We start from the raw sequence: 27682 nt of genomic DNA, 5'->3' as shown, positions 1-27682 counted from the left end.
GAGTAAATGGTTGAGAAAGAGAGAGCTACAGAGAAAGAAAACAGAGCGGAGAGAGAAGAGAGAGAGTGAAGAGGAAGATGAGATGAAGAGAGAGGAGAGAGAGAGAATCAGTTACATTGCCCTTCATGGTTGTGAGGTCTAGGGGTCCGCTCATCAACCAAGAATTCACAAAATGGCACAAACTCCAAATTGAGAGCGATTCCCAAACCTTCCATAACAAAGCCATCACCTACAGAGAGATGAAGCTGGAGAAGAGGACCAGCAAGCTGGTCCTGGGGCTCTGTTCACAAACATTAACACACCCCACGGAGCCCTGGACAGCAACACAATTAGACCCAACCAAATCATGAGAAAACTCAAAGATAATTACTTGAGACGTTGGAAAGAATTAACAAAAAAACAGAGTAAACTAGAATGCTATTTGGCCCTAAACAGAGAGTACACAGTGGCAGAATACCTGACCACTATGACTGACACAAACTGAAGGAAAGCTTTGACTATGTACAGATTCAGTGAGCATAACCTTGGCATTGAGAAAGGCCACCGTATGTAGACCTGGCTCTCAAGAGAAGACAGGCTATGTGCTCACTGCCCACAAAATGAGGTGGAAACTGAGCTGCACTTCTTAACCTCCTGCCAAATGTATGACTATATTAGAGGCACAGTGTGCCATCACAACAGCAAGATTTGTGACCTGTTGCCACAAGAAAAGGGCAACCATTGGAGAACGAACACCATTGTATATACAACCCATATTTATGTTGATTTATTTTTGCTTTTGTACTTGAACTAGAGAGAGAGAGAGAGAGAGAGAGAGAGAGAGAGAGAGAGAGAGAGAGAGAGAGAGAGAGAGAGAGAGAGAGAGAGAGAGAGAGAGAGAGAGAGAGAGAGAGAGAGAGAGAGAGAGAGAGAGCTGGCCCTGTCCCATGATCATCAACAGGGTTGTGGACTCGAGTCATAAATTTGCTGACTTTAGACTCAACTTGATAGAAAATGAAATAACTTGAGACTTGACTTGGACTTGGTGCCTCAAGACTCAGGACTCGACTTTGACTTGAGACCGATGACTTGAAATTATCTGACCAGGTTTCGTACCTTTTTGTGGCACAGTCTCGGTGGATTACACTCCACGCAGCCAGAGACAGTAACCGCAGCATGTGTTGTAAGACTCATCACTAGTTAACACACCAACAGTCATAATTATGGCTAAACCCTGCCCAATTCTACAATTCCTCCTGTTAAAATAACCTTAACCTTAACCCTAACCTTAACCACACTGCTAACCTTAACCCTAACCTTAACCACACTGCCAACCTTAACCCTAACCGTAACCACATGGCTAACCTTATGCCTAACCCTAACCTTAACCACACTGCTAACCTTATGCCTAACCCTAACCTTAACCACACGGCTAACCTTATGCCTAACCCTAACCTTAACCACAAGGCTAACCTTATGACTAACCCTAACCTTAACCACACGGCTAACCTTATGCCTAACCCTAACCTTAACCACACGGCTAAACTTATGCCTAACCCTAACCTTAACCACACGGCTAACCTTATGCCTAACCCTAACCTTAACCACACGGCTAACCTTATGCCTAACCCTAACCTTAACCACACGGCTAAACTTATGCCTAACCCTAACCTTAACCACACGGCTAACCTTATGCCTAACCCTAACCTTAACCACACGGCTAACCTTATGCCTAACCCTAACCTTAACCACACGGCTAACCTTATGCCTAACCCTGACCTTAACCACACGGCTAACCTTATGCCTAACCCTAACCTTAACCACACGGCTAACCTTATGCCTAACCTTAACCACACAGCTAACCTTATGCCTAACCTTAACCATACTGCTACCCTTATGCCTAACCTTAACCACACTGCTAACCTTAACCACACGGCTAACCTTAACCCTAACCTTAACCACACTGCTAACCTTAACCAAATGGCTAACCTTATGCCTAACCTTAACCACACGGCTAACCTTAACCCTAACCTTAACCACACGGCTAACCTTATGCCTAACCCTAACCTTAACCACACTGCTAACCTTATGCCTAACCCTAACCTTAACCACACGGCTAACCTTATGCCTAACCCTAACCTTAACCACAAGGCTAACCTTATGACTAACCCTAACCTTAACCACACGGCTAACCTTATGCCTAACCCTAACCTTAACCACACGGCTAAACTTATGCCTAACCCTAACCTTAACCACACGGCTAACCTTATGCCTAACCCTAACCTTAACCACACGGCTAACCTTATGCCTAACCCTAACCTTAACCACACGGCTAACCTTATGCCTAACCCTGACCTTAACCACACGGCTAACCTTATGCCTAACCCTAACCTTAACCACACGGCTAACCTTATGCCTAACCTTAACCACACAGCTAACCTTATGCCTAACCTTAACCATACTGCTACCCTTATGCCTAACCTTAACCACACTGCTAACCTTAACCACACGGCTAACCTTAACCCTAACCTTAACCACACTGCTAACCTTAACCACATGGCTAACCTTATGCCTAACCTTAACCACACGGCTAACCTTAACCCTAACCTTAACCACACGGCTAACCTTATGCCTAACCCTAACCTTAACCATACTGCTAACATTATGCCTAACCCTAATCTTAACCACACGGCTAACCTTATGCCTAACCTTAACCACACGGCTAACCTTATGCCTAACCTTAACTACACGGCTAACCTTATGCCTAACCTTAACCACACTGCTAACCTTAACCACACGGCTAACCTTAACCCTAACCTTAACCACACTGCTAACCTTAACCACACGGCTAACCTTATGCCTAACCTTAACCACACTGCTAACCGTAACCACACGGCTAACCTTAACCCTAACCTTAACCACACGGCTAACCTTAACCCTAACCTTAACCACACGGCTAACCTTAACCCTAACCTTAACCACACGGCTAACCTTAACCCTAACCTTAACCACACTGCCAACCTTAACCCTAACCTTAACCACACGGCTAACCTTAACCCTAACCTTAACCACACGGCTAACCTTATGCCTAACCCTAACCTTGACCACACTGACAACCTTAACCCTAACCTTAACCACACGGCTAACCTTATGCCTAGCCCTAACCTTAACCACACTGCCAACCTTAACCCTAACCTTAACCCCACGGCTAACCTTATGCCTAACCCTAACCTTAACCACACGGCTAACCTTATGCCTAACCTTAACCACACTGGCAACCTTAACCCTAACCTTAACCACACTGCCAACCTTAACCCTAACCTTAACCACACGGCTAACCTTAACCCTAACCTTAACCACACTGCTAACCTTAACCACATGGCTAACCTTATGCCTAACCCTAACCTTAAATTAAGTTGATTTTTCCCCAAATGTTTCTGTTGCTGCCAGTTTTGATGTTGTGAACGTGGAATCTGAGTTTATTGCTGTTATCTAGTGGAAACCCTGTCCCATAGAAGTTAGTGGAGGGGGAGGAGTTTCAGTACTTCCTCAGTGGTCAGAGTCATGCTGCCCCTGACATACACACAGTCTTCTCACAAACATACTCTGTTCTCACACAGTGTCACACACTCTTTCTCACACACTGTCACACACTCTCTCACGGCTGAAATCACAGCTGTCCGTTGGTCTATCCAAACACAGGAACAGGGACAGGAGCAGAGTGACTGGGCTTTAGCCTGGCGGATGGGGAAGTTTCCCTCACTGGGCAGTGAACAGACTGAGGACACACTGGGACTACTATACTGGACTACTGTACCACTACCACCCTCATGAGGAATGAAGTGACAGGAGAGAACAGACAGCAGGACAGAGGTGAGACACTTTTCTCTCTAACTATCTGTCTGTATTCACTGAGTATGTTTGAGTTCCACTTTGTCTTGAACTTATGCTGTGTGTGTGTGTGTTAGTCCTACTCTCTCTCAATTCAACTTAATTCAGTTCAAAGGGCTTTATTGGCACGGGAAACATGTTTACATTGCCAAGCAAGTGAAATAGGTAATAAACAGTGAAATAAATAATAAAAAATGAACAGTAAACATTACACTCACAAATGTTCCTAAGGAATAGAGATCTCTCTCTCTCTCTCTCTCTCTCTCTCTCTCTCTCTCTCTCTCTCTCTCTCTCTCTCTCTCTCTCTCTCTCTCTGTCTTTCTGTGTCTCTCTCTGTCTCACTGTCTCTCTCTCTCTGTCTCTCTCTCTCTCTCTCTCTGTCTTTATGTCTCTCTCTCTGTCTCTCTGTCTTTCTGTCTCTCTCTGTCTCTCTCTCTCTCTCTCTGTCTTTCTGTCTCTCTCTCTCTCTCTCTCTCTCTCTCTCTCTCTCTCTCTCTCTCTCTCTCTGTCTTTCTGTGTCTCTCTCTGTCTCACTGTCTCTCTCTCTCTGTCTCTGTCTCTCTCTCTCTCTCTCTCTCTGTCTTTATGTCTCTCTCTCTGTCTCTCTGTCTTTCTGTCTCTCTCTGTCTCTCTCTCTCTCTCTCTCTCTCTCTCTCTCTCTCTCTCTCTCTCTCTCTCTCTCTCTCTCTCTCTCTCTCTCCTTCCCATCTGAGGACATGGCAAATAAAAGAGATCAATGGATAATGTGTGATCGTTAGACTATGATTTGCAGTAGATAAGTGTGTGTGTTTCTCTGTGTTAGCCACTATACTGTAGTGAGGGGATCTCTCAGCTGTAGTTCAGTCACAGGCACACAGGCGTGTGTTGTTCCAGAGGGTTAGGCTAAACATAGAGCCCCCTGTCTGTCTCATATTACCCCTGTCCCTCACTTACATTCATTTCACACACGCTTACCCAACAGCCTTACAGTTCAACCCATAGCGCAGCTATATAGGTTTGAGGTTTATGAAGGTTCTTAGGCTTCATATTGGCATCAAACGTTCTGTAACAATGATATTCTATTGATCTCGAATCCCAATTAGAATAATGGTGCTAACATGGAGGGCAGTTTAAAATAAATCTGTGTCAGTTTTTCTGACTCTGCTCTTCTCCATTGCTCCTCATTGACATCCATGAACTGTTAACCTCTTGAGTAGTTTAGAATGTTTACTGTTCTGCTGGCAGCAACGTTCCATTACAGAATGCCACGGAATGAGAATGAGTTAGTGTGTCATTGTGATGTTATCAAATTGAATGTATTAGAACATTCCGCAACGTACGGAAACACCTTACATAAATTCCGAAGCATTTCTGCAAACGTATCTTTGACTGTAACAACGTCTAGCTAGATCAACAGCAGCCAAGGTGTCTGGAGGGCATTGTGACTTAGTCTGCATTAGAATCAGATGATTGATTTGTTCTATTAAAATCCCCAGCACAGCATGATCCAGTCTGTGACATGATGATGCAGATATGGGTATAAATCCTCTGTTGGACAACAGTTTGTCATTTCAACATGCTGTGCTCCAGCCTGTGTAATGAGGAGCTCAGGAGCCTGCCTTCCAGGGGCCTCTCTATTCCCTATAGTGTAGTGCACTACTTTTGGTCAGGGCCGATAGGGCTTTTGACCAGATAGAGCTCTGGTCTACAGTAGTGCACTACATAGGGAATAGGGTACCATTTGGGAGTCAACCTGCTCTATTAGATTTCTCTGTAATGTGTCTGTCGGTGTCTGGAAACAGAGTGTTGTTTCTCCTGTAAAGAGCCTCAGGCTGTTTACAGCTGTCTGACTCACAAGACACACTGATTCAATCAGGACATGGCCTTCATCCTAAATTGCACCTTATTCCCTATATAGTGCACTACTTTTGACCAGGACCCATAAGGCTCTGGCCAGAAGTAGTGTACTACATAGGGAATAGGGAGCTGTTTGGGACTCAACCGTGGATGCCTCAATGGAGTGACCGGTGTTGTTTCTAGAGAAGGAGCATCTTCATCCTCGTTTTCTTCACTTTAGCATGGAAATACTGGATGACAGAGAGAGGGAGAGAGAAGTGGAAAGTATTTAATGAGGGTTTGATTAGTTATGCCCTACCTACCCCATTCCTTTCCCTGCACTGTTAAAATAGAGAGACTCAAAACACCATCATTGTGTACTGAAACCATGAAAAGTAGTGCACCTAAGCTGTCTTTGAATGTAAAGCCCAATGTGTGTTGATACATACAGTAGAATGTGGTTTAAAACAGAGTAGAAGTACTCTGAAACAGTACTGTGGCAGACATTTGAATGAATCACAAGGAACATTGGTGTTTTTTAAGAGAGAGTTGCGAACTTGTGAAAACACCTTTTGAGGGTTTCGGATCATGTAAAAGGTAACATCAAATCACACAAATGATTTTTCTATTTCTCTGTCATACATTCATTTCCAGTGACACATGTTTATAAATGTATTGAGATGAATAGACAGAGCTGTCATATTCGTCCACAGTTTGCTGAAATATGTTCAATTTTTAAAGAGGACACTGGAAATGGAATACTTTTCCCAGGGTAGGCAATGGCAGTAATTAATACTACATCTGCCAGGCTCATTGTGAGGTTATAAATTATGTTACTTTCAAAATGTTTAGGGTTAAGTAAGGTAACATAGAGCAGAGATAACATGTTCAACTTATAGCTGAGATAACACATCCAACTTATAGCTGAGATAACATGTTCAACTTATAGCTGAGATAACACATCCAACTTATAGCTGAGACAACACATCCAACTTATAGCAGAGATAACATGTTCAACTTACAGCTGAGATAACATGCTCAACTTATAGCAGAGATAACATGTTCAACTTATAGCAGAGATAACATGCTCAACTTATAGCTGAGATAACACATCCAACTTATAGCAGAGATAACATGTTCAACTTATAGCTGAGATAACATGCTCAACTTATAGCAGAGATAACACATCCAACTTATAGCTGAGATAACATGTTCAACTTATAGCTGAGATAACATGTTCAACTTATAGCAGAGATAACATGTTCAACTTATAGCTGAGATAACACATCCAACTTATAGCTGAGATAACATGTTCAACTTATAGCTGAGATAACATGTTCAACTTATAGCAGAGATAACATGTTCAACTTACAGCTGAGATAACATCCAACTTATAGCTGAGATAACATGTTCAACTTATAGCAGAGATAACATGTTCAACTTATAGCTGAGATAACACATCCAACTTATAGCTGAGATAACATGTTCAACTTATAGCTGAGATAACATGTTCAACTTATAGCTGAGATAACATGCTCAACTTATAACAGAGATAACATGTTCAACTTATAGCTGAGATAACACATCCAACTTATAGCTGAGATAACATGTTCAACTTATAGCTGAGATAACATGTTCAACTTATAGCAGAGATAACATGTTCAACTTACAGCTGAGATAACATGCTCAACTTATAGCAGAGATAACATGTTCAACTTATAGCAGAGATAACATGCTCAACTTATAGCAGAGATAACATGTTCAACTTATAGCTGAGATAACATGCTCAACTTATAGCAGAGATAACATGTTCAACTTATAGCTGAGATAACATGCTCAACTTATAGCAGAGATAACATGTTCAACTTATAGCAGAGATAACATGCTCAACTTATAGCAGAGATAACATGTTCAACTTATAGCTGAGATAACATGTTCAACTTATAGCTGAGACAACACATCCAACTTATAGCAGAGATAACATCCAACTTATAGCAGAGATAACATGTCCAACTTATAGCAGAGATAACACATCCAACTTATAGCTGAGATAACATGTTCAACTTATAGCTGAGATAACATGTCCAACTTATAGCAGAGATAACACATCCAACTTATAGCTGAGATAACATGTTCAACTTATAGCTGAGATAACATGTCCAACTTATAGCAGAGATAACACATCCAACTTATAGCTGAGATAACATGTTCAACTTATAGCTGACATAACACATCCAACTTATAGCAGAGATAACATGTTCAACTTATAGCTGAGATAAGGGAAGGGAAGGGAATAAACAACAAGAGAAGGGAATAAACAACAAGAGAAGGGAAAAAACAATAAGAGAAGGGAATAAACAACAGGAGAAGTGAATAAACAACAAGAGAAGGGAATAAACAACAAGAGAAGGGAATAAACAACAAGAGAAGGGAAAAAACAACAAGAGAAGGGAATAAACAACAGGAGAAGGGAATAAACAACAAGAGAAGGGAATAAACAACAAGAGAAGGGAATAAACAACAAGAGAAGGGAATAAACAACAAGAGAAGGGAATAAACAACAAGAGAAGGGAAAAAACAACAAGAGAAGGGAATAAACAACAAGAGAAGGGAATAAACAACAAGAGAAGGGAATAAACAACAAGGGAAGGGAATAAACAACAAGAGAAGGGAATAAACAACAAGAGAAGGGAAAAACAACAAGAGAAGGGAATAAACAACAGGAGAAGTGAATAAACAACAAGAGAAGGGAATAAACAACAAGAGGAGGGGATAAACAATAAGAGAAGGGAATAAACAACAAGAGAAGGGAATAAACAACAAGAGAAGGGAATAAACAACAAGAGAAGGGAATAAACAACAAGAGAAGGGAATAAACAACAGGAGAAGGGAATAAACAACAAGAGAAGGGAATAAACAACAAGAGAAGGGAAAAAACAATAAGAGAAGGGAATAAACAACAGGAGAAGTGAATAAACAACATTAGAAGAGGGAATAAACATCAAGAGGAGGGAATAAACAACAAGAGAAGTGAATAAACAATAAGAGAAGGGAATAAACAACAAGAGAAGGGAGTAAACAATAAGAGAAGGGAATAAACAACAAGAGAAGGGAATAAACAACAAGAGAAGGGAATACACATCAAGAGAAGGGAATAAACAACAAGAGAAGGGAATAAACAACAAGAGAAGGGAATAAACAACAAGAGAAGGGAATAAACATCAAGAGAAGGGAATAAACAACAAGAGAAGGGAATAAACAACAAGAGAAGGGAATAAACATCAAGAGAAGGGAATAAACAACAAGAGAAGGGAATAAACAATAAGAGAAGGGAATAAACAACAAGAGAAGGGAATAAACAACAAGAGAAGGGAATAAACATCAAGAGAAGGGAATAAACAACAAGAGAAGGGAATAAACAATAAGAGAAGGGAATAAACATCAAGAGGAGGGAATAAACAACAAGAGAAGGGAATAAACAACAAGAGGAGGGAATAAACAACAAGAGAAGGGAATAAACAACAAGAGAAGGGAATAAACAACAAGAGGAGGGAATAAACAACAAGAGAAGGGAATAAACAATAAGAGAAGGGAATAAACAACAAGAGAAGGGAATAAACAACAAGAGAAGGGAATAAACAACAAGAGAAGGGAATAAACATCAAGAGGAGGGAATAAACAACAAGAGAAGGGAATAAACAATAAGAGAAGGGAATAAACAACAAGAGAAGGGAATAAACAACAAGAGAAGGGAATAAACATCAAGAGGAGGGAATAAACAACAAGAGAAGGGAATAAACAATAAGAGAAGGGAATAAACAACAAGAGAAGGGAATAAACAATAAGAGAAGGGAATAAACAACAAGAGAAGGGAATAAACAACAAGAGAAGGGAATAAACAATAAGAGAAGGGAATAAACAACAAGAGAAGGGAATAAACAACAAGAGAAGTGAATAAACAATAACAGAAGGGAATAAACAACAAGAGAAGGGAATAAACAATAAGAGAAGGGAATAAACAACAAGAGAAGGGAATAAACAACAAGAGAAGGGAATAAACAACAAGAGAATAAACAACAAGAGAAGGGAATAAACAACAGGAGAAGTGAATCTCATTTACAGCAATTGGAAATACTAAACATCAAATTGTTTTTTTAAACCTTTCTGTTAGTGCTCCCTGTCCCTGGCATGGTGTTGCACAACTCTTGATTAAGTAGATTTAGAAGACACCATGTCATGTTTTACCCTTTACCCTTTCCTTTGAACAGTGTAGCATCCTCCCACAATGTGCAGCACTCAAGCTTTCAGCCAATCAGAACTCCCCTTCTGATCCCAGTCCCTGACCCTATGGGCGGGTATTCACGATGCGTCTGAGTAGTAGAGCTGATCTAGGATCAGGTTCCCCCTGTCTATAAAATCGTATTCATTATGATTTGAAAGACTAAACTGATCCCCAGTCAGCACTCCTAGATCAGCACCGCTTTGTGAATACGAGCCCTGGTCAGTATGGTGACCTTGCAGAGAGTAGGATGGTGTTTCCCCTGATCATGGGAAAGGTTTGTTTTGTGTTGTCCCCTCTACTGGTTATGAGTGGGGGAGGGTAAGCTGATCTTAGACCTGTGCCCAGTAACCTCTTGTAGAGTGACCTTGTAGCCTGCTGCACTCTGCTGGCATTCTCTTACAGTTGGTCAGCACTACTCTGTCTCAGCAGCACAAACAGTGGGGTCTCTCACATACACATTCTCTCTCAAAAACCACCCCACTCACACATGCCATCAGAAAAGAGTGCTTTGTGTATTCACAGACTGGGCAGCAGCTAGAGAGAGAGAGAGAGAGAGAGAGAGAGGGAGAGAGAGAGAGAGAGAGAGAGAGAGAGAGAGAGAGAGAGAGAGAGAGAGAGAGAGAGAGAGAGAGAGAGAGAGAGAGAGAGAGAGAGAGAGAGAGAGAGAGAGATGTGGGTACAGGAAGAAGCTCTAGTTAACTGGAGAGAGAACGAAAGTGACAGATCAGACATCCAACACAGGAGAGGGAGAGAAATCAGAAAAAGAGAAAGTGAGAAAGATAGATCAGAGCAGGAAAGAGAGAGAGAGAGATCAGAACGAGAGAGATAGATCAGAGCAGGAGAGAAAAAGAGAGAGCTGTCTCTGAGGACAGACAGAGCCAGACCACCAGACAGTCAGTCTGAATGCTTAGTAGCTGAGAGCTGTGCTGAGAGCTGCTGCTGTTGGCATTATTGATTTTTGGGAGCTGTAAGCTGCTGGTACACATGGCGTGGTGCTGTTGCACTCCTCTCCGGGCCTCCTCGTCCTCCTGCTGCTCTCCGCTCCTCAAACGCTGTCCTCTCTTCCCAGGTTGGTTCCACTTCACACTGCCGTCTGTACCCACAGCCTGTAGCTGAGGCTAGTAGGTCACTGACATGAGAAGACAGAGAGCAGTATCTCACTCGTTCAGACAGATACTGCTGCTGTAGGTATATCTATATGATATGGGTAACAGGCTATCCCATGAAGGTATAGTATAGTACAGGGCATGGTGTGTCAGTGTGATGCTGTGTTAGGTGGTGTTTGATTGTGATTGTTGTGTGTACTGTAGTTGCATTCCTGTCTGTCATATTGTTACTAAACTGTACAGTTTGTTGTGTTCTGTGTCTCAGTGCAGCATAACGGACCAGTCAATCATTGTGTATTGTATTGTCTTTATGCTTTGTCCTGTGTAGAGAGTCTCTCTGCTATGTTGGGTAATATTACCAGTGTTACGACAAGGTCAAAAAGCATGAAGACAATTTTGACATTGACTGTCAGCTGTGGCTTACCAATACGGTTTTGTATACAATACACAAAGGCTTACCACTGTTTTGTTCCATTTTACAGGGCATGCTTGTCCTTGTCTGAGTGTGTTCTAGTCTGAATGTTTTCTCGTCTTGCTGAGCTGATGTCTCATGGGTAACGCTCAGTGATGTGTGGGGTTTTGGGCTGATGATGTCAGTGCAGATGTTTGTCTCTGGGTCATTGTGTGACCTCTCTGCTTCTTGCCATTGTGTTTCCCATCCCCTGTCAACCCTTACCACAGCTTTTCCCAATCCTGGTCCCTGGACCCCAGGGGGTGCACGTTTTGGATTTTACCCTAGCACCACACATCTACATCTAATAATCAACTCATCATCAAGCTTTGATTATTTGAACCAGGTGTGTAGTGCTAGTATCTGTCTCTAGATCAGGGTGATCAGGGTGGCTGGTAAGGCCATAGTGCTAGTATCTGTCTCTAGATCAGGGTGATCAGGGTGGCTGGTAAGGCCATAGTGCTAGTATCTGTCTCTAGATCAGGGTGATCAGGGTGGCTGGTAAGGCCATAGTGCTAGTATCTGTCTCTAGATCAGGGTGATCAGGGTGGCTGGTAAGGCCATAGTGCTAGTATCTGTCTCTAGATCAGGGTGATCAGGGTGGCTGGTAAGGCCATAGTGCTAGTATCTGTCTCTAGATCAGGGTGGCTGGTAAGGCCATACTGCTAGTATCTGTCTCTAGATCAGGGTGGCTGGTAAGGCCATACTAGTATCTGTCTCTAGATCAGGGTGGCTGGTAAGGCCATAGTGCTAGTATCTGTCTCTAGATCAGGGTGGCTGGTAAGGCCATAGTGCTAGTATCTGTCTCTAGATCAGGGTGGCTGGTAAGGCCATAGTGCTAGTATCTGTCTCTAGATCAGGGTGGCTGGTAAGGCCATAGTGCTAGTATCTGTCTCTAGATCAGGGTGGCTGGTAAGGCCATAGTGCTAGTATCTGTCTCTAGATCAGGGTGGCTGGTAAGGCCATATTGCTAGTATCTGTCTCTAGATCAGGGTGGCTGGTAAGGCCATATTGCTAGTATCTGTCTCTAGATCAGGGTGGCTGGTAAGGCCATACTAGTATCTGTCTCTAGATCAGGGTGGCTGGTAAGGCCATACTGTTAGTATTTGTCTCTAGATCAGGGTGATCAGGGTGGCTGGTAAGGCCATACTGTTAGTATCTGTCTCTAGATCAGGGTGGCTGGTAAGGCCATAGTGCTAGTATCTGTCTCTAGATCAGGGTGGCTGGTAAGGCCATACTAGTATCTGTCTCTAGATTAGGGTGGCTGGTAAGGCCATAGTGCTAGTAACTGTCTCTAGATCAGGGTGGCTGGTGAGGCAGTACTGCTAGTATCTGTCTCTAGATCAGGGTGGCTGGTAAGGCCATACTGCTAGTATCTGTCTCTAGATCAGGGTGGCTGGTAAGGCCATACTGCTATGGCAAAAACAAACATTTGCAACCCTTGGGCTCCCCAGGACCAGGTTTGGGAAGCGCTGTCTTACGATGTCTGATGGCCAGCTGCTTTTCTTGTAAAGACGACACGTCTGTTCACTATTTGCTGTTTGACCTGTTTGTGATACAACATTTTCAACCAACACAATTTTCCTTCAGGACTAGTAAATGTGTCCTTCCTGGTATCCTTCTCCTCATCAGACTATTGATGGAGATATACGGAGAGGAATCCACTTTAGACTATTGACATGCACCCCTTGATGGTGTTTACTACTTTGTGTTACACTATTCTCCTTCCCCCTCCCAAACATTTACACATGTGTGTTAGACTAATCTCCTGGATAGGTATTTTATCAGCTAACCACATCATATTCTATAGCAATCTGGTGCCCGAAGGCACTGTTGATGACATGGCGTGCAACCATTGGTTGATGCATGCAACGTCTGATCAGGGGAAAGCGACCATTTACTGATGTGTGTCACACTTATCTCCTTCCCCCCTCCCAGACATCTCCCCTGCTGAGCTGGATGCACTATGGAGGGAACCACCGTACACGCTAGCGGGAACCAATGGGCACTTCACAGGAAATGATGTTAGGAATCGAGGTAGAGTACAGTAAAAAAGCCTTCGATGACCTTCACAAAACATCCAGCTGATTCTGTCGCAATTATGTTCCTCCTTCCCATGTCCTGCATGAGTTACATTGCCCAGACTAATTTGGAGTTTGAATGTTTCTGGATTTGTACTGTAGCAAACAATGAAACATTGTATTACGATGTAGCCTAAACAACATAACAGTGGTGATTTAAGCGGGAGGATTCTTTCAGGCTGTTTGGGAGGATTCTTTCAGGCTGTTTGGGAGGATTCTTTCAGGCTGTTTGGGAGGATTCTTTCAGGCTGTTTGGGAGGATTATTTCAGGCTGTTTGGGAGGATTCTTTCAGGCTGTTGTGTCATGCCACTGGTCACCGGTCAGTCCCAGACTGAGGATGTGTTTGGGACAATGGGACAACAACATGGGGAAGCCAGCCCAGCCGCTCATAAAGCCTTTGTGTGTGTGTGTTTCTGTGTGTGTGTGTGTGTGTGTGTGTGTGTGTGTGTGTGTGTGTGTGTGTGTGTGTGTGTGTGTGTGTGTGTGTGTGTGTGTGTGTGTGTGTGTGTGTGTGTGTGTGTCTGTGTGTGTCTGTGTGTGTGTGTGTTAGCACGTGTGTGTGAAGCCGTCACCAGTCACAAAGCCCTGTCAGGAGAACCAGAGCAGGTCATTATATTGTAACAGACCATCTGGGAGCTGCAGTACGGTGATAGATGTGTGGGCTATGATAGACTCTTGATGTTCTGGAGGAAAAAACTCATCACTATTGAAAACCTCATCAGCTGGATCACAGAATACACTGTACACCAGCAGATATGCAACTTTAGTGTGAATGTTCTCTCATACAGTAACATAGACAATCCAACAATTCTGTCACTTTGTCTCGTTACCTTGACTGGTTTGCATTCCGGAAGGATAGACAATGAAGCAATGTGGACACTAAATGATGGTAAATGCTGGTGTTGTTTTGTAGCCATGTCCACTATTTGGTCTCCATCCCCCTTCATAGTTGTCACATAACAAAGTTGATGGATGATCTTGAACTTGCTTACAGAGCACATGTTGCTGAAACAAAAGTTTATTTTTAAAATCAACCCCCAATTAACTGTATCATCCCCTTCCTTCCTGAGGGTTCCTCTGACCTGACCTCTGTTTCCTGGTTTCTCCAGGGGAGGAGGAGGGTCCGGGGGTGGAGTCTGGGGAAGGGGAGGCGGAGCTGGACAGTTACTGGACGAGGAAGGAGGCGTTCACCAGAGGAAGCACCGTGTCACTGGCTGTGGGAGAGAGGTTCTCCTCAGGTACTGTTCTACTCACAGATATTCGGATGTGTTCCAAATGGCACCTGATTACCCATAGGTGCTACTTTTGACCCATACGGTGCTATTTGGGACAGCCAGGGTGTTTCTCTCTCTATTCCTGCTATGGATGTGCTAACTGCTAATGTTGTGGTGGTGCTGGTCATGCTGACCAGCTGCTGGTCATGGTTGTGTGGTGTGATGCTTATTGTGGATCTGTTGGTGTTGATGCTATCACAGCATCTCTATTGTATCCTGTCTCTTTCTATACAGTCATCTAGATGATCACTTTATCATTAATGTTGTCTGTATGTATGTCAACATCCTGCAAGAAAACTGATGACTCTTCATCTTCCCTTACCGTTAATGTTGCAGTAGACACAGCTACTTAGCTACTCTATGATAATCTGTTACTTTCCTCCAGCAGGTTCCTGTGTAGCTCTCTCCTAAATTGACCTAATGTTTAAAGGTCCCTTTTAAACGTCCACTAAGAGTCACTCAAGGCTGTAATAGATCTGTTATTCCTAGTCTAACACCGAGACACTCAATGAGCTTACTGAGCTCTGTAATACACTCACTGAGCTCTGTAATACACTCACTGAACTCTGTAATACACTCACTGAGCTCTATAATACACTCACTGAGCTCTATAATACACTCACTGAGCTCTGTAATACATTCAATGAGAATGGATCTATAATACACTCACTGAGTTCTGTAATACACTCACTGAGCTCTATAATACACTCATTGAGCTCTGTAATACACTCACTGAGCTCTATAATACATTCATTGAGCTCTGTAATACACTCACTGAGCTCTGTAATACACTCACTGAGCTCTGTAATACACTCACTGAGCTCTATAATACATTCATTGAGCTCTGTAATACACTCACTGAGCTCTGTAATACACTCACTGAGCTCTGTAATACACTCACTGAGCTCTGTAATATACTCACTGAGCTCTGTAATACACTCACTGAGCTCTGTAATACACTCACTGAGCTCTGTAATATACTCACTGAGCTCTGTAATATACTCACTGAGCTCTGTAATATACTCACTGAGTTCTGTAATATACTCACTGAGCTCTGTAATATACTCACTGAGCTCTGTAATATACTCACTGAGCTCTGTAATACACTCACTGAGCTCTGTAATATACTCACTGAGCTCTGTAATACACTCACTGAGCTCTGTAATACACTCACTGAGAATGGCTCTAAAATTCACTCACTTACCTTCTGTGAAATGTCATATAAACAGCTTTACCTCTGCATATTGACCTCTACATGACAATATCACAGTATCAGTCAATACGCCTAGCAGTGATGATGAGACTGACAGTGTGTGTGTGCACATGTGCATATGTGCGTGTGTACGTGCATGTGTGTGTTGTGTGTGTGTTTGTGTGTGTGTGTGTGTGTGTGTTTGTGTGTGTGTAGACGTGGTTCTAGTGTTCAGCGGTCGGCGGTGCTCAGGTGTAATACCTGACTCTGAACTACAGGAGGCGCTCCGTACAAGACTCAGGGTCGTCGAGAGCAACAGTCAGGACGTCATTCAGCTCTTCAAGGTTAGTCACAGGTCTTAGGTCAGTTGTTAGAAGTTATAGAGGTCAAGGCATGCCAAAACGTATGACCCCACCTAGACCAAAGGTGCAGTACCAACCGTTGTCCTGCTGAAAGTATTTTCTCCATGATGTAGGGGCCAGGAGTCGTTTAGCATAAAGGTGACCTTCTCTGCATCCTCTCTGCTCCTTCATCAATTGTATTTGGTTCTTCTGCCTCCATACAGGACCTGTCTGCCCGTCTGCTGTCTGTCCACGCTGAGAAGGACAGCTTTGTCATCACCTTCAAGACTGTAGAGGAGATCTGGAAGTTCTCTACCTACCTGGCTCTGGGTATGCTGTACTATCCTAGTCTACCTGACATGGATGAAACTCTCATTTACACAGTCTGATAGCTGATTATTACAGTGCCTTGCGAAAGTATTCGGCCCCCTTGAACTTTGCAACCTTTTGCCACATTTCAGGCTTCAAACATAAAGATATAAAACTTTATTTTTTTGTGAAGAATCAACAACAAGTGGGACACAATCATGAAGTGGAACGACATTTATTGGATATTTCAAACTTTTTTAACAAATCAAAAACTGAAAAATTGGGCGTGCAAAATTATTCAGCCCCCTTAAGTTAATACTTTGTAGCGCCACCTTTTGCTGCGATTACAGCTGTAAGTCGCTTGGGGTATGTCTCTATCAGTTTTGCACATCGAGAGACTGAAATTTTTGCACATTCCTCCTTGCACGCCCAATTTTTCAGTTTTACAGTTTTATATCTTTATGTTTGAAGCCTGAAATGTGGCAAAAGGTCGCAAAGTTCAAGGGGGCCGAATACTTTCGCAAGGCACTGTATGTCCAGCCTGGTTAGAAGTTGCCAATAAGCACAGATCTAGGACCAGCGTCCCCGCACCCAATCCTAACGAATCGACCCGGAAAAAACAGGCCTTACATCAGGATGTAGGGACAACTTCCTCTTACTTCGTTGTGTGTCTAGGCTGTGTGGCGTGGTGAACCTTATGAACAGCATATGCCATGTTATAAACACATGACATGTTATGAACATATTATGTGCATTTTGTATGTCCAGGCTATGTGGCGCGGTGCCTGGAGAATTTCCTGTGTGACCAGTCGTTCTGGCTGGACACTGAGCTGCTGAGGGACTTGGAGATCACTGTGACTGTAGACGAGGAACACCTGGCAACACTCTACCTGGGACTGCTGCTGCAGGAGGGTGAACAAACACCTTATAAACTCTTTATAAACACCTTTATAAACACCCTATGAACAACTTATGAACACCTTATGACATGTTATAACCATATTATGAACAACACCTGGCCACACTACCTGGGACTGCTGCTGCAGGTGGGTGAACGAACGCCTTATAAACTCTTTATAAACACCCTATGAACAACTTATGAACACCTTATGACATGTTATAACCATATTATGAACAACACCTGGCCACACTACCTGGGACTGCTAGTTTAGAAGGTTTGGGATGGACACTTGAACTCCTTATGACAGGTTATGAACACCATATCAGCATCTTATGAAGTCTTTATAGACATCACTTCAGTGTTAATTTGCTAAATTGTAATTACTTCGCTACTTCGTTTGCACACACTGTATATAGACGTTCTTTTTTTTCTATTGTGTTATTGACTTGTTTATTGTTTATTCCATGTGTAACTCTGTGTTGTTTGTGTCGAACTGCTTTGCTTTATTTTGGCCAGGTTGCAGTTGTATATGAGAACTTGTTCTCAACTAGCCTACCTGGTTAAATAAAAAAATGATAAACATCTTATGAACAGTTTATAAACTACTAATGGACACGTTATGAAGACCTTACACACTCTACGAACTCCTTATGGACAGCTTATGTGCTCTACTTTCCTGACCTTCATCATCAACATCAGTTTACATCACACTCCCCTCAGAGAAGAACAGAAGAACAAAATGTCAACTTATTACTCAACCACTGAACTGAAGGGACATGTTCATGATATTTCAGCAGTTGTTCCAGATACCTAGAAATTAAACAGAGCTACACTTTAACTGATGATGTGTTCTGAATGTTCAGAGATCAAGTAAAACAGCAAAACAACCACAGTGCCCCTTTTCACTTTACAATTTGTCAGCCATTAACTGAACATACTTTAGAGAGGTATTTTCCTACACTGCATTTCCATTGTAGACATACTGTTTTAAGAGGAAGTACTGTTCTCCCTAATGGCTGAGAGGAATCAATAGCCAGTGAAGGCTGTGTGTATGTTGAGAATGGATCTTTAAAACAGGACTCTGTGACGTAGGACAGAGCCTCAGTTCCATGAAAAGATCCCTTTAGTTCAGTCGAATGTTCATTCTTTACAGAAACCTGCATCTGGTGTGGTGTTCGTTGCGTGTTATTTACCTGTATGTATCTCTCTCCCCCAGGTTCGTTCTTCGCCAAGGCGCTGGTGAGCAGTGGCGAGCATAGTGATGAGGAGGAGGAGCTGTGTTTCAGACGTAACGATTTGCTGATGGTTAGAGACACGGGGCAGGACAGTCACTGGGAGGGCACCCTTCTCTCCACCGGACAACACGGACTAGTGCCTGTCAACACCATGCAGCCGCTGCCTTATCCCTTCTACCAGTGAGTTACCTGGTCCCTAACCTATACCCCTTCTACCAGTGAGTTACCTGGTCCCTAACCTATACCCCTTCTACCAGTGAGTTACCTAGTCCCTAACCTATACCCCTTCTACCAGTGAGTTACCTAGTCCCTAACCTATACCCCTTCTACTAGTGAGTTACCTGGTACCTAACCTATACCCCTTCTACCAGTGAGTTACCTGGTCCCTAACCTATACCCCTTCTACCAGTGAGTTACCTGGTCCCTAACCTATACCCCTTCTACCAGTGAGTTACCTGGTCCCTAACCTATACCCCTTCTACTAGTGAGTTACCTGATCCCTAACCTATACTCCTTCTACTAGTGAGTTACCTGATCCCTAACCTATACCCCTTCTACCAGTGAGTTACCTAGTCCATAACCTATACCCCTTCTACCAGTGAGTTACCTAGTCCCTAACCTATACCCCTTCTACCAGTGAGTTACCTGGTCCCTAACCTATACCCCTTCTACCAGTGAGTTACCTAGTCCATAACCTATACCCCTTCTACCAGTGAGTTACCTAGTCCCTAACCTATACCCCTTCTACCAGTGAGTTACCTAGTCCCTAACCTATAACCCTTCTACCAGTAAGTCACATTAAATCCTATGCTGTATGTACACCTTATAACATGACACAGTGACATACTCAGTCACCCTATAAGCTATCAACCTCTATCCTTCATTTTCACACTTGTGTTTCCTCTCGTCTTAGATTTTTTAGTGAAATATGGCAGCCATTTTGTCCCAAGCTGATGTGTTTCCTGTTTGTGTAGGTGGTTTCTGAGGAAGTACTCTGACTGTGCCGGATGCTCCCCTTCAGAAAGAGGACAATATGACCACCCTATAGGTGAGGCCCTTACCCTAAACCTAACCCTAAACCTAGTCCTAAACCTAACCCTAAACCTAACCCTAACCCTAAATCTAACCCTAAACCTAACTCTTCAGAGAGAGGACAGTTTGACCACCCTGTAGGTGAGGCCCTTACCCTAAACCTAACCCTAAACCTAGTCCTAAACCTAACCCTAAACCTAACCCTAACCCTAAATCTAACCCTAAACCTAACTCTTCAGAGAGAGGACAGTTTGACCACCCTGTAGGTGAGGCCCTTACCCTAAACCTAACCCTTCAGAGAGATGACAGTTTGACCACCCTATAGGTGAGGCCCTTACCCTAAACCTAACCCTAAACCTAGTCCTAAACCTAACCCTAAACCTAACCCTAACCCTAAATCTAACCCTAAACCTAACTCTTCAGAGAGAGGACAGTTTGACCACCCTGTAGGTGAGGCCCTTACCCTAAACCTAACCCTAAACCTAGTCCTAAACCTAACCCTAAACCTAACCCTAACCCTAAATCTAACCCTAAACCTAACTCTTCAGAGAGAGGACAGTTTGACCACCCTGTAGGTGAGGCCCTTACCCTAAACCTAACCCTTCAGAGAGATGACAGTTTGACCACCCTATAGGTGAGGCCCTTACCCTAAACCTAACCCTTCAGAGAGATGACAGTTTGACCACCCTATAGGTGAGGCCCTTACCCTAAACCTAACCCTTCAGAGAGATGACAGTTTGACCACCCTATAGGTGAGGCCCTTACCCTAAACCTAACCCTTCAGAGAGATGACAGTTTGACCACCCTATAGGTGAGGCCCTTACCCTAAACCTAACCCTTCAGAGAGATGACAGTTTGACCACCCTATAGGTGAGGCCCTTACCCTAAACCTAACCCTTCAGAGAGATGACAGTTTGACCACCCTATAGGTGAGGCCCTTACCCTAAACCTAACCCTTCAGAGAGATGACAGTTTGACCACCCTATAGGTGAGGCCCTTACCCTAAACCTAACCCTTCAGAGAGATGACAGTTTGACCACCCTATAGGTGAGGCCCTTACCCTAAACCTAACCCTTCAGAGAGATGACAGTTTGACCACCCTATAGGTGAGGCCCTTACCCTAAACCTAACCCTTCAGAGAGATGACAGTTTGACCACCCTATAGGTGAGGCCCTTACCCTAAACCTAACCCTTCAGAGAGATGACAGTTTGACCACCCTATAGGTGAGGCCCTTACCCTAAACCTAACCCTTCAGAGAGATGACAGTTTGACCACCCTATAGGTGAGGCCCTTACCCTAAACCTAACCCTTCAGAGAGATGACAGTTTGACCACCCTATAGGTGAGGCCCTTACCCTAAACCTAACCCTTCAGAGAGATGACAGTTTGACCACCCTATAGGTGAGGCCCTTACCCTAAACCTAACCCTTCAGAGAGATGACAGTTTGACCACCCTATAGGTGAGGCCCTTACCCTAAACCTAACCCTTCAGAGAGATGACAGTTTGACCACCCTATAGGTGAGGCCCTTACCCTAAACCTAACCCTTCAGAGAGAGGACAGTTTGACCACCCTGTAGGTGAGGCCCTTACCCTAAACCTAACCCTTCAGAGAGATGACAGTTTGACCACCCTGTAGGTGAGGCCCTTACCCTAAACCTAACCCTTCAGAGAGATGACAGTTTGACCACCCTATAGGTGAGGCCCTTACCCTAAACCTAACCCTTCAGAGAGATGACAGTTTGACCACCCTATAGGTGAGGCCCTTACCCTAAACCTAACCCTTCAGAGAGATGACAGTTTGACCACCCTATAGGTGAGGCCCTTACCCTAAACCTAACCCTTCAGAGAGATGACAGTTTGACCACCCTATAGGTGAGGCCCTTACCCTAAACCTAACCCTTCAGAGAGAGGACAGTTTGACCACCCTGTAGGTGAGGCCCTTACCCTAAACCTAACCCTTCAGAGAGATGACAGTTTGACCACCCTATAGGTGAGGCCCTTAACCTAAACCTAACCCTTCAGAGAGAGGACAGTTTGACCACCCTGTAGGTGAGGCCCTTACCCTAAACCTAACCCTTCAGAGAGATGACAGTTTGACCACCCTATAGGTGAGGCCCTTACCCTAAACCTAACCCTTCAGAGAGAGGACAGTTTGACCACCCTGTAGGTGAGGCCCTTACCCTAAACCTAACCCTTCAGAGAGATGACAGTTTGACCACCCTGTAGGTGAGGCCCTTACCCTAAACCTAACCCTTCAGAGAGATGACAGTTTGACCACCCTATAGGTGAGGCCCTTACCCTAAACCTAACCCTTCAGAGAGATGACAGTTTGACCACCCTATAGGTGAGGCCCTTACCCTAAACCTAACCCTTCAGAGAGATGACAGTTTGACCACCCTGTAGGTGAGGCCCTTACCCTAAACCTAACCCTTCAGAGAGATGACAGTTTGACCACCCTATAGGTGAGGCCCTTACCCTAAACCTAACCCTTCAGAGAGATGACAGTTTGACCACCCTATAGGTGAGGCCCTTACCCTAAACCTAACCCTTCAGAGAGATGACAGTTTGACCACCCTATAGGTGAGGCCCTTACCCTAAACCTAACCCTTCAGAGAGATGACAGTTTGACCACCCTGTAGGTGAGGCCCTTACCCTAAACCTAACCCTTCAGAGAGATGACAGTTTGACCACCCTATAGGTGAGGCCCTTACCCTAAACCTAACCCTTCAGAGAGATGACAGTTTGACCACCCTGTAGGTGAGGCCCTTACCCTAAACCTAACCCTTCAGAGAGATGACAGTTTGACCACCCTATAGGTGAGGCCCTTACCCTAAACCTAACCCTTCAGAGAGATGACAGTTTGACCAGCCTATAGGTGAGGCCCTTACCCTAAACCTAACCCTTCAGAGAGATGACAGTTTGACCACCCTATAGGTGAGGCCCTTACCCTAAACCTAACCCTTCAGAGAGATGACAGTTTGACCACCCTATAGGTGAGGCCCTTACCCTAAACCTAACCCTTCAGAGAGATGACAGTTTGACCACCCTATAGGTGAGGCCCTTACCCTAAACCTAACCCTTCAGAGAGATGACAGTTTGACCACCCTATAGGTGAGGCCCTTACCCTAAACCTAACCCTTCAGAGAGATGACAGTTTGACCACCCTGTAGGTGAGGCCCTTACCCTAAACCTAACTCTTCAGAGAGATGACAGTTTGACCACCCTATAGGTGAGGCCCTTACCCTAACCCTAAACCTTCAGAGAGATGACAGTTTGACCACCCTATAGGTGAGGCCCTTACCCTAAACCTAACCCTTCAGAGAGATGACAGTTTGACCACCCTATAGGTGAGGCCCTTACCCTAAACCTAACCCTTCAGAGAGATGACAGTTTGACCACCCTGTAGGTGAGGCCCTTACCCTAAACCTAACCCTTCAGAGAGATGACAGTTTGACCACCCTGTAGGTGAGGCCCTTACCCTAAACCTAACCCTTCAGAGAGATGACAGTTTGACCACCCTGTAGGTTAGGCCCTTACCCTAAACCTAACCCTTCAGAGAGATGACAGTTTGACCACCCTGTAGGTGAGGCCCTTACCCTAAACCTAACCCTTCAGAGAGATGACAGTTTGACCACCCTATAGGTGAGGCCCTTACCCTAAACCTAACCCTTCAGAGAGATGACAGTTTGACCACCCTGTAGGTGAGGCCCTTACCCTAAACCTAACCCTTCAGAGAGATGACAGTTTGACCACCCTGTAGGTGAGGCCCTTACCCTAAACCTAACCCTTCAGAGAGATGACAGTTTGACCACCCTATAGGTGAGGCCCTTACCCTAAACCTAACCCTTCAGAGAGATGACAGTTTGACCACCCTGTAGGTGAGGCCCTTACCCTAAACCTAACCCTTCAGAGAGATGACAGTTTGACCACCCTGTAGGTGAGGCCCTTACCCTAAACCTAACCCTTCAGAGAGATGACAGTTTGACCACCCTGTAGGTGAGGCCCTTACCCTAAACCTAACCCTTCAGAGAGATGACAGTTTGACCACCCTGTAGGTGAGGCCCTTACCCTAAACCTAACCCTTCAGAGAGAGGACAGTTTGACCACCCTATAGGTGAGGGCAGGAACCTACAGGGTTCTACAGCACACTACACTCATGCCATGGCCTGTGTTCATTACACATACAAGGTATTTCCTCTAACCCCCTCTCCTCTCCCCTCCCCTTGCAGTAACCGGATCCTGTGAGGCTGTAGTGGACCACAACCCAGTAGGTTCTGATGAGCTCCAGCTGAGTCAAGGTGACCTGATTGAGATACAGGGGATGCTACTCCGAGGTCTGGACCTGTTCATAGGAACACACTGCTCTACAGGAAACACCGGCTTCGTACACAAGGCTCACGTCAAGCCACTCAATGCCAAACCCCTGTAAGAGCAATACATTTAAATGTCAAACCCCTGTAAGAGCAATACATTTAAATGTCAAACCCCTGTAAGAGCAATACATTTAAATGCCAAACCCTTGTAAGAGCAATACATTTAAATGTCAAACCCCTGTAAGAGCAATACATTTAAATGCCAAACCCCTGTAAGAGCAATACATTTAAATGTCAAACCCCTGTAAGAGCAATACATTTAAATGTCAAACCCTGTAAGAGCAATACATTTAAATGCCAAACCCCTGTAAGAGCAATACATTTAAATGCCAAACCCTGTAAGAGCAATACATTTAAATGTCAAACCCCTGTAAGAGCAATACATTTAAATGCCAAACCCTGTAAGAGCAATACATTTAAATGCCAAACCCCTGTAAGAGCAATACATTTAAATGTCAAACCCTGTAAGAGCAATACATTTAAATGTCAAACCCCTGTAAGAGCAATACATTTAAATGTCAAACCCTGTAAGAGCAATACATTTAAATGTCAAACCCTGTAAGAGCAATACATTTAAATGTCAAACCCCTGTAAGAGCAATACATTTAAATGCCAAACCCTGTAAGAGCAATACATTTAAATGTCAAACCCTGTAAGAGCAATACATTTAAATGTCAAACCCTGTAAGAGCAATACATTTAAATGTCAAACCCCTGTAAGAGCAATACATTTAAATGTCAAACCCTGTAAGAGCAATACATTTAAATGTCAAACCCCTGTAAGAGCAATACATTTAAATGTCAAACCCCTGTAAGAGCAATACATTTAAATGTCAAACCCCTGTAAGAGCAATACATTTAAATGTCAAACCCCTGTAAGAGCAATACATTTAAATGCCAAACCCCTGTAAGAGCAATACATTTAAATGTCAAACCCCTGTAAGAGCAATACATTTAAATGTCAAACCCCTGTAAGAGCAATACATTTAAATGTCAAACCCCTGTAAGAGCAATACATTTAAATGCCAAACCCCTGTAAGAGCAATACATTTAAATGCCAAACCCCTGTAAGAGCAATACATTTAAATGCCAAACCCCTGTAAGAGCAATACATTTAAATGTCAAACCCCTGTAAGAGCAATACATTTAAATGCCAAACCCCTGTAAGAGCAATACATTTAAATGCCAAACCCCTGTAAGAGCAATACATTTAAATGTCAAACCCCTGTAAGAGCAATACATTTAAATGCCAAACCCCTGTAAGAGCAATACATTTAAATGTCAAACCCCTGTAAGAGCAATACATTTAAATGTCAAACCCCTGTAAGAGCAATACATTTAAATGCCAAACCCCTGTAAGAGCAATACATTTAAATGCCAAACCCTGTAAGAGCAATACATTTAAATGTCAAACCCTGTAAGAGCAATACATTTAAATGCCAAACCCCTGTAAGAGCAATACATTTAAATGCCAAACCCTGTAAGAGCAATACATTTAAATGCCAAACCCTGTAAGAGCAATACATTTAAATGTCAAACCCTGTAAGAGCAATACATTTAAATGTCAAACCCCTGTAAGAGCAATACATTTAAATGCCAAACCCCTGTAAGAGCAATACATTTAAATGCCAAACCCCTGTAAGAGCAATACATTTAAATGTCAAACCCCTGTAAGAGCAATACATTTAAATGTCAAACCCCTGTAAGAGCAATACATTTAAATGTCAAACCCCTGTAAGAGCAATACATTTAAATGTCAAACCCCTGTAAGAGCAATACATTTAAATGTCAAACCCCTGTAAGAGCAATACATTTAAATGTCAAACCCCTGTAAGAGCAATACATTTAAATGTCAAACCCCTGTAAGAGCAATACATTTAAATGTCAAACCCCTGTAAGAGCAATACATTTAAATGTCAAACCCCTGTAAGAGCAATACATTTAAATGCCAAACCCCTGTAAGAGCAATACATTTAAATGTCAAACCCCTGTAAGAGCAATACATTTAAATGCCAAACCCCTGTAAGAGCAATACATTTAAATGTCAAACCCCTGTAAGAGCAATACATTTAAATGTCAAATGTTTAGTCATTTAGCAGACACTCTTATCCAGAGCGACTTGCAATTAGTGCATTCATCTTAAGATAGCTAGGTGGGACAACCACATATCACAGGCATATTAAATACACTTTTCCTCAATAAAGTAGCTGTCAGCAAAGTCAGAGCTAGAAGTGGGGGGGGTCGAGGTGAGGAGGGGGATTATTTAAAATACTCATTGAGGAGGCAGAGTTTCAGGGGGTTTTGTAAGTTGGGCAGGGAATGTTGTCCTAACTTCAGGGGGAAGCTGGTTCCACCACTATGGTGCCAGGACGGAGAAGAGCTTGGACTGGGCTGAGTGGCACCTGCCCTCCCATAGGGGTAGGAGGGCCAAGAGACCAGATGTGGCAGAACGGAGAGCTCGGGATGGGGTGTAGGGTTTAAGCATAGGGAGGGGCAGTTCCTCTTGCTGGTCTGTAGGAAAGCACCATGATCTTGTAGTGGATGTGAGCTTCGACTGGAAGCCAGTGCAGTATGTGGAGGAGCGGGGTGACATGAGAAAACCAGGTGGGCTGCAGCGTTCTGGATAAGTTGCAGGGGTTTGATGGCATAAAAGCATTACAATACCAAACCACTGTGAGGTCTAAACATAAAAGCATTACAATACCAAACCACTGTGAGGACTATACATAACAGCATTACAATACCAAACCACTGTGAGGACTATAGATAACAGCATTACAATACCAAACCACTGTGAGGACTATACATAACAGCATTACAATACCAAACCACTGTGAGGACTATACATAACAGCATTACAATACCAAACCACTGTGAGGACTATAGATAACAGCATTACAATACCAAACCACTGTGAGGTCTATACATAACAGCATTACAATACCAAACCACTGTGAGGACTATACATAACAGCATTACAATACCAAACCACTGTGAGGACTATACATAACAGCATTACAATACCAAACCACTGTGAGGACTATACATAACAGCATTACAATACCAAACCACTGTGAGGGCTATACATAACAGCATTACAATACCAAACCACTGTGAGGACTATACATAACAGCATTACAATACCAAACCACTGTGAGGACTATACATAACAGCATTACAATACCAAACCACTGTGAGGACTATACATAACAGCATTACAATACCAAACCACTGTGAGGACTATACATAACAGCATTACAATACCAAACCACTATGAGGACTATACATAACAGCATTATAATACCAAACCACTGTGAGGGCTATACATAACAGCATTACAATACCAAACCACTATGAGGACTATACATAACAGCATTACAATACCAAACCACTGTGAGGACTATACATAACAGCATTAC

The 27682-nt window shown here is 43.4% G+C and overlaps 1 protein-coding gene and 1 long non-coding RNA gene across 2 annotated transcripts in view; both read left to right on the top strand.

Annotated features, from left to right (window-relative positions):
• The first annotated feature begins 3589 nt into the window (after positions 1–3589).
• On the top strand, positions 3590–14663 carry LOC127913935 (uncharacterized). Its single transcript, XR_008087315.1, has 3 exons — positions 3590–3852; positions 11037–11195; positions 13463–14663. It is a non-coding gene; the product is annotated as an uncharacterized LOC127913935 (long non-coding RNA).
• A 45-nt stretch (positions 14664–14708) lies between these two features.
• Positions 14709–27682, top strand: part of LOC118379203 (SH3 domain and tetratricopeptide repeat-containing protein 2-like) — a gene marked incomplete at its 5' end in the record, with an annotated part of 70295 nt that continues 57321 nt past the window's right edge. The window contains 7 exons of the mRNA XM_052486991.1: positions 14709–14844; positions 16289–16416; positions 16638–16743; positions 17491–17634; positions 18840–19038; positions 19833–19906; positions 24121–24316. Coding sequence (XP_052342951.1) covers positions 14709–14844; positions 16289–16416; positions 16638–16743; positions 17491–17634; positions 18840–19038; positions 19833–19906; positions 24121–24316 — 983 coding nt within the window. The remainder of the gene's footprint in view (positions 14845–16288; positions 16417–16637; positions 16744–17490; positions 17635–18839; positions 19039–19832; positions 19907–24120; positions 24317–27682) is intronic.

The sequence above is a fragment of the Oncorhynchus keta genome, chromosome 30, assembly GCF_023373465.1.
Source record: "Oncorhynchus keta strain PuntledgeMale-10-30-2019 chromosome 30, Oket_V2, whole genome shotgun sequence".
NCBI classification, from domain to species: domain Eukaryota; kingdom Metazoa; phylum Chordata; class Actinopteri; order Salmoniformes; family Salmonidae; genus Oncorhynchus; species Oncorhynchus keta.
The sequence above is the reverse complement of the archived record's forward strand: the minus strand, read 5'-3'. Positions and strand labels throughout refer to the sequence as shown.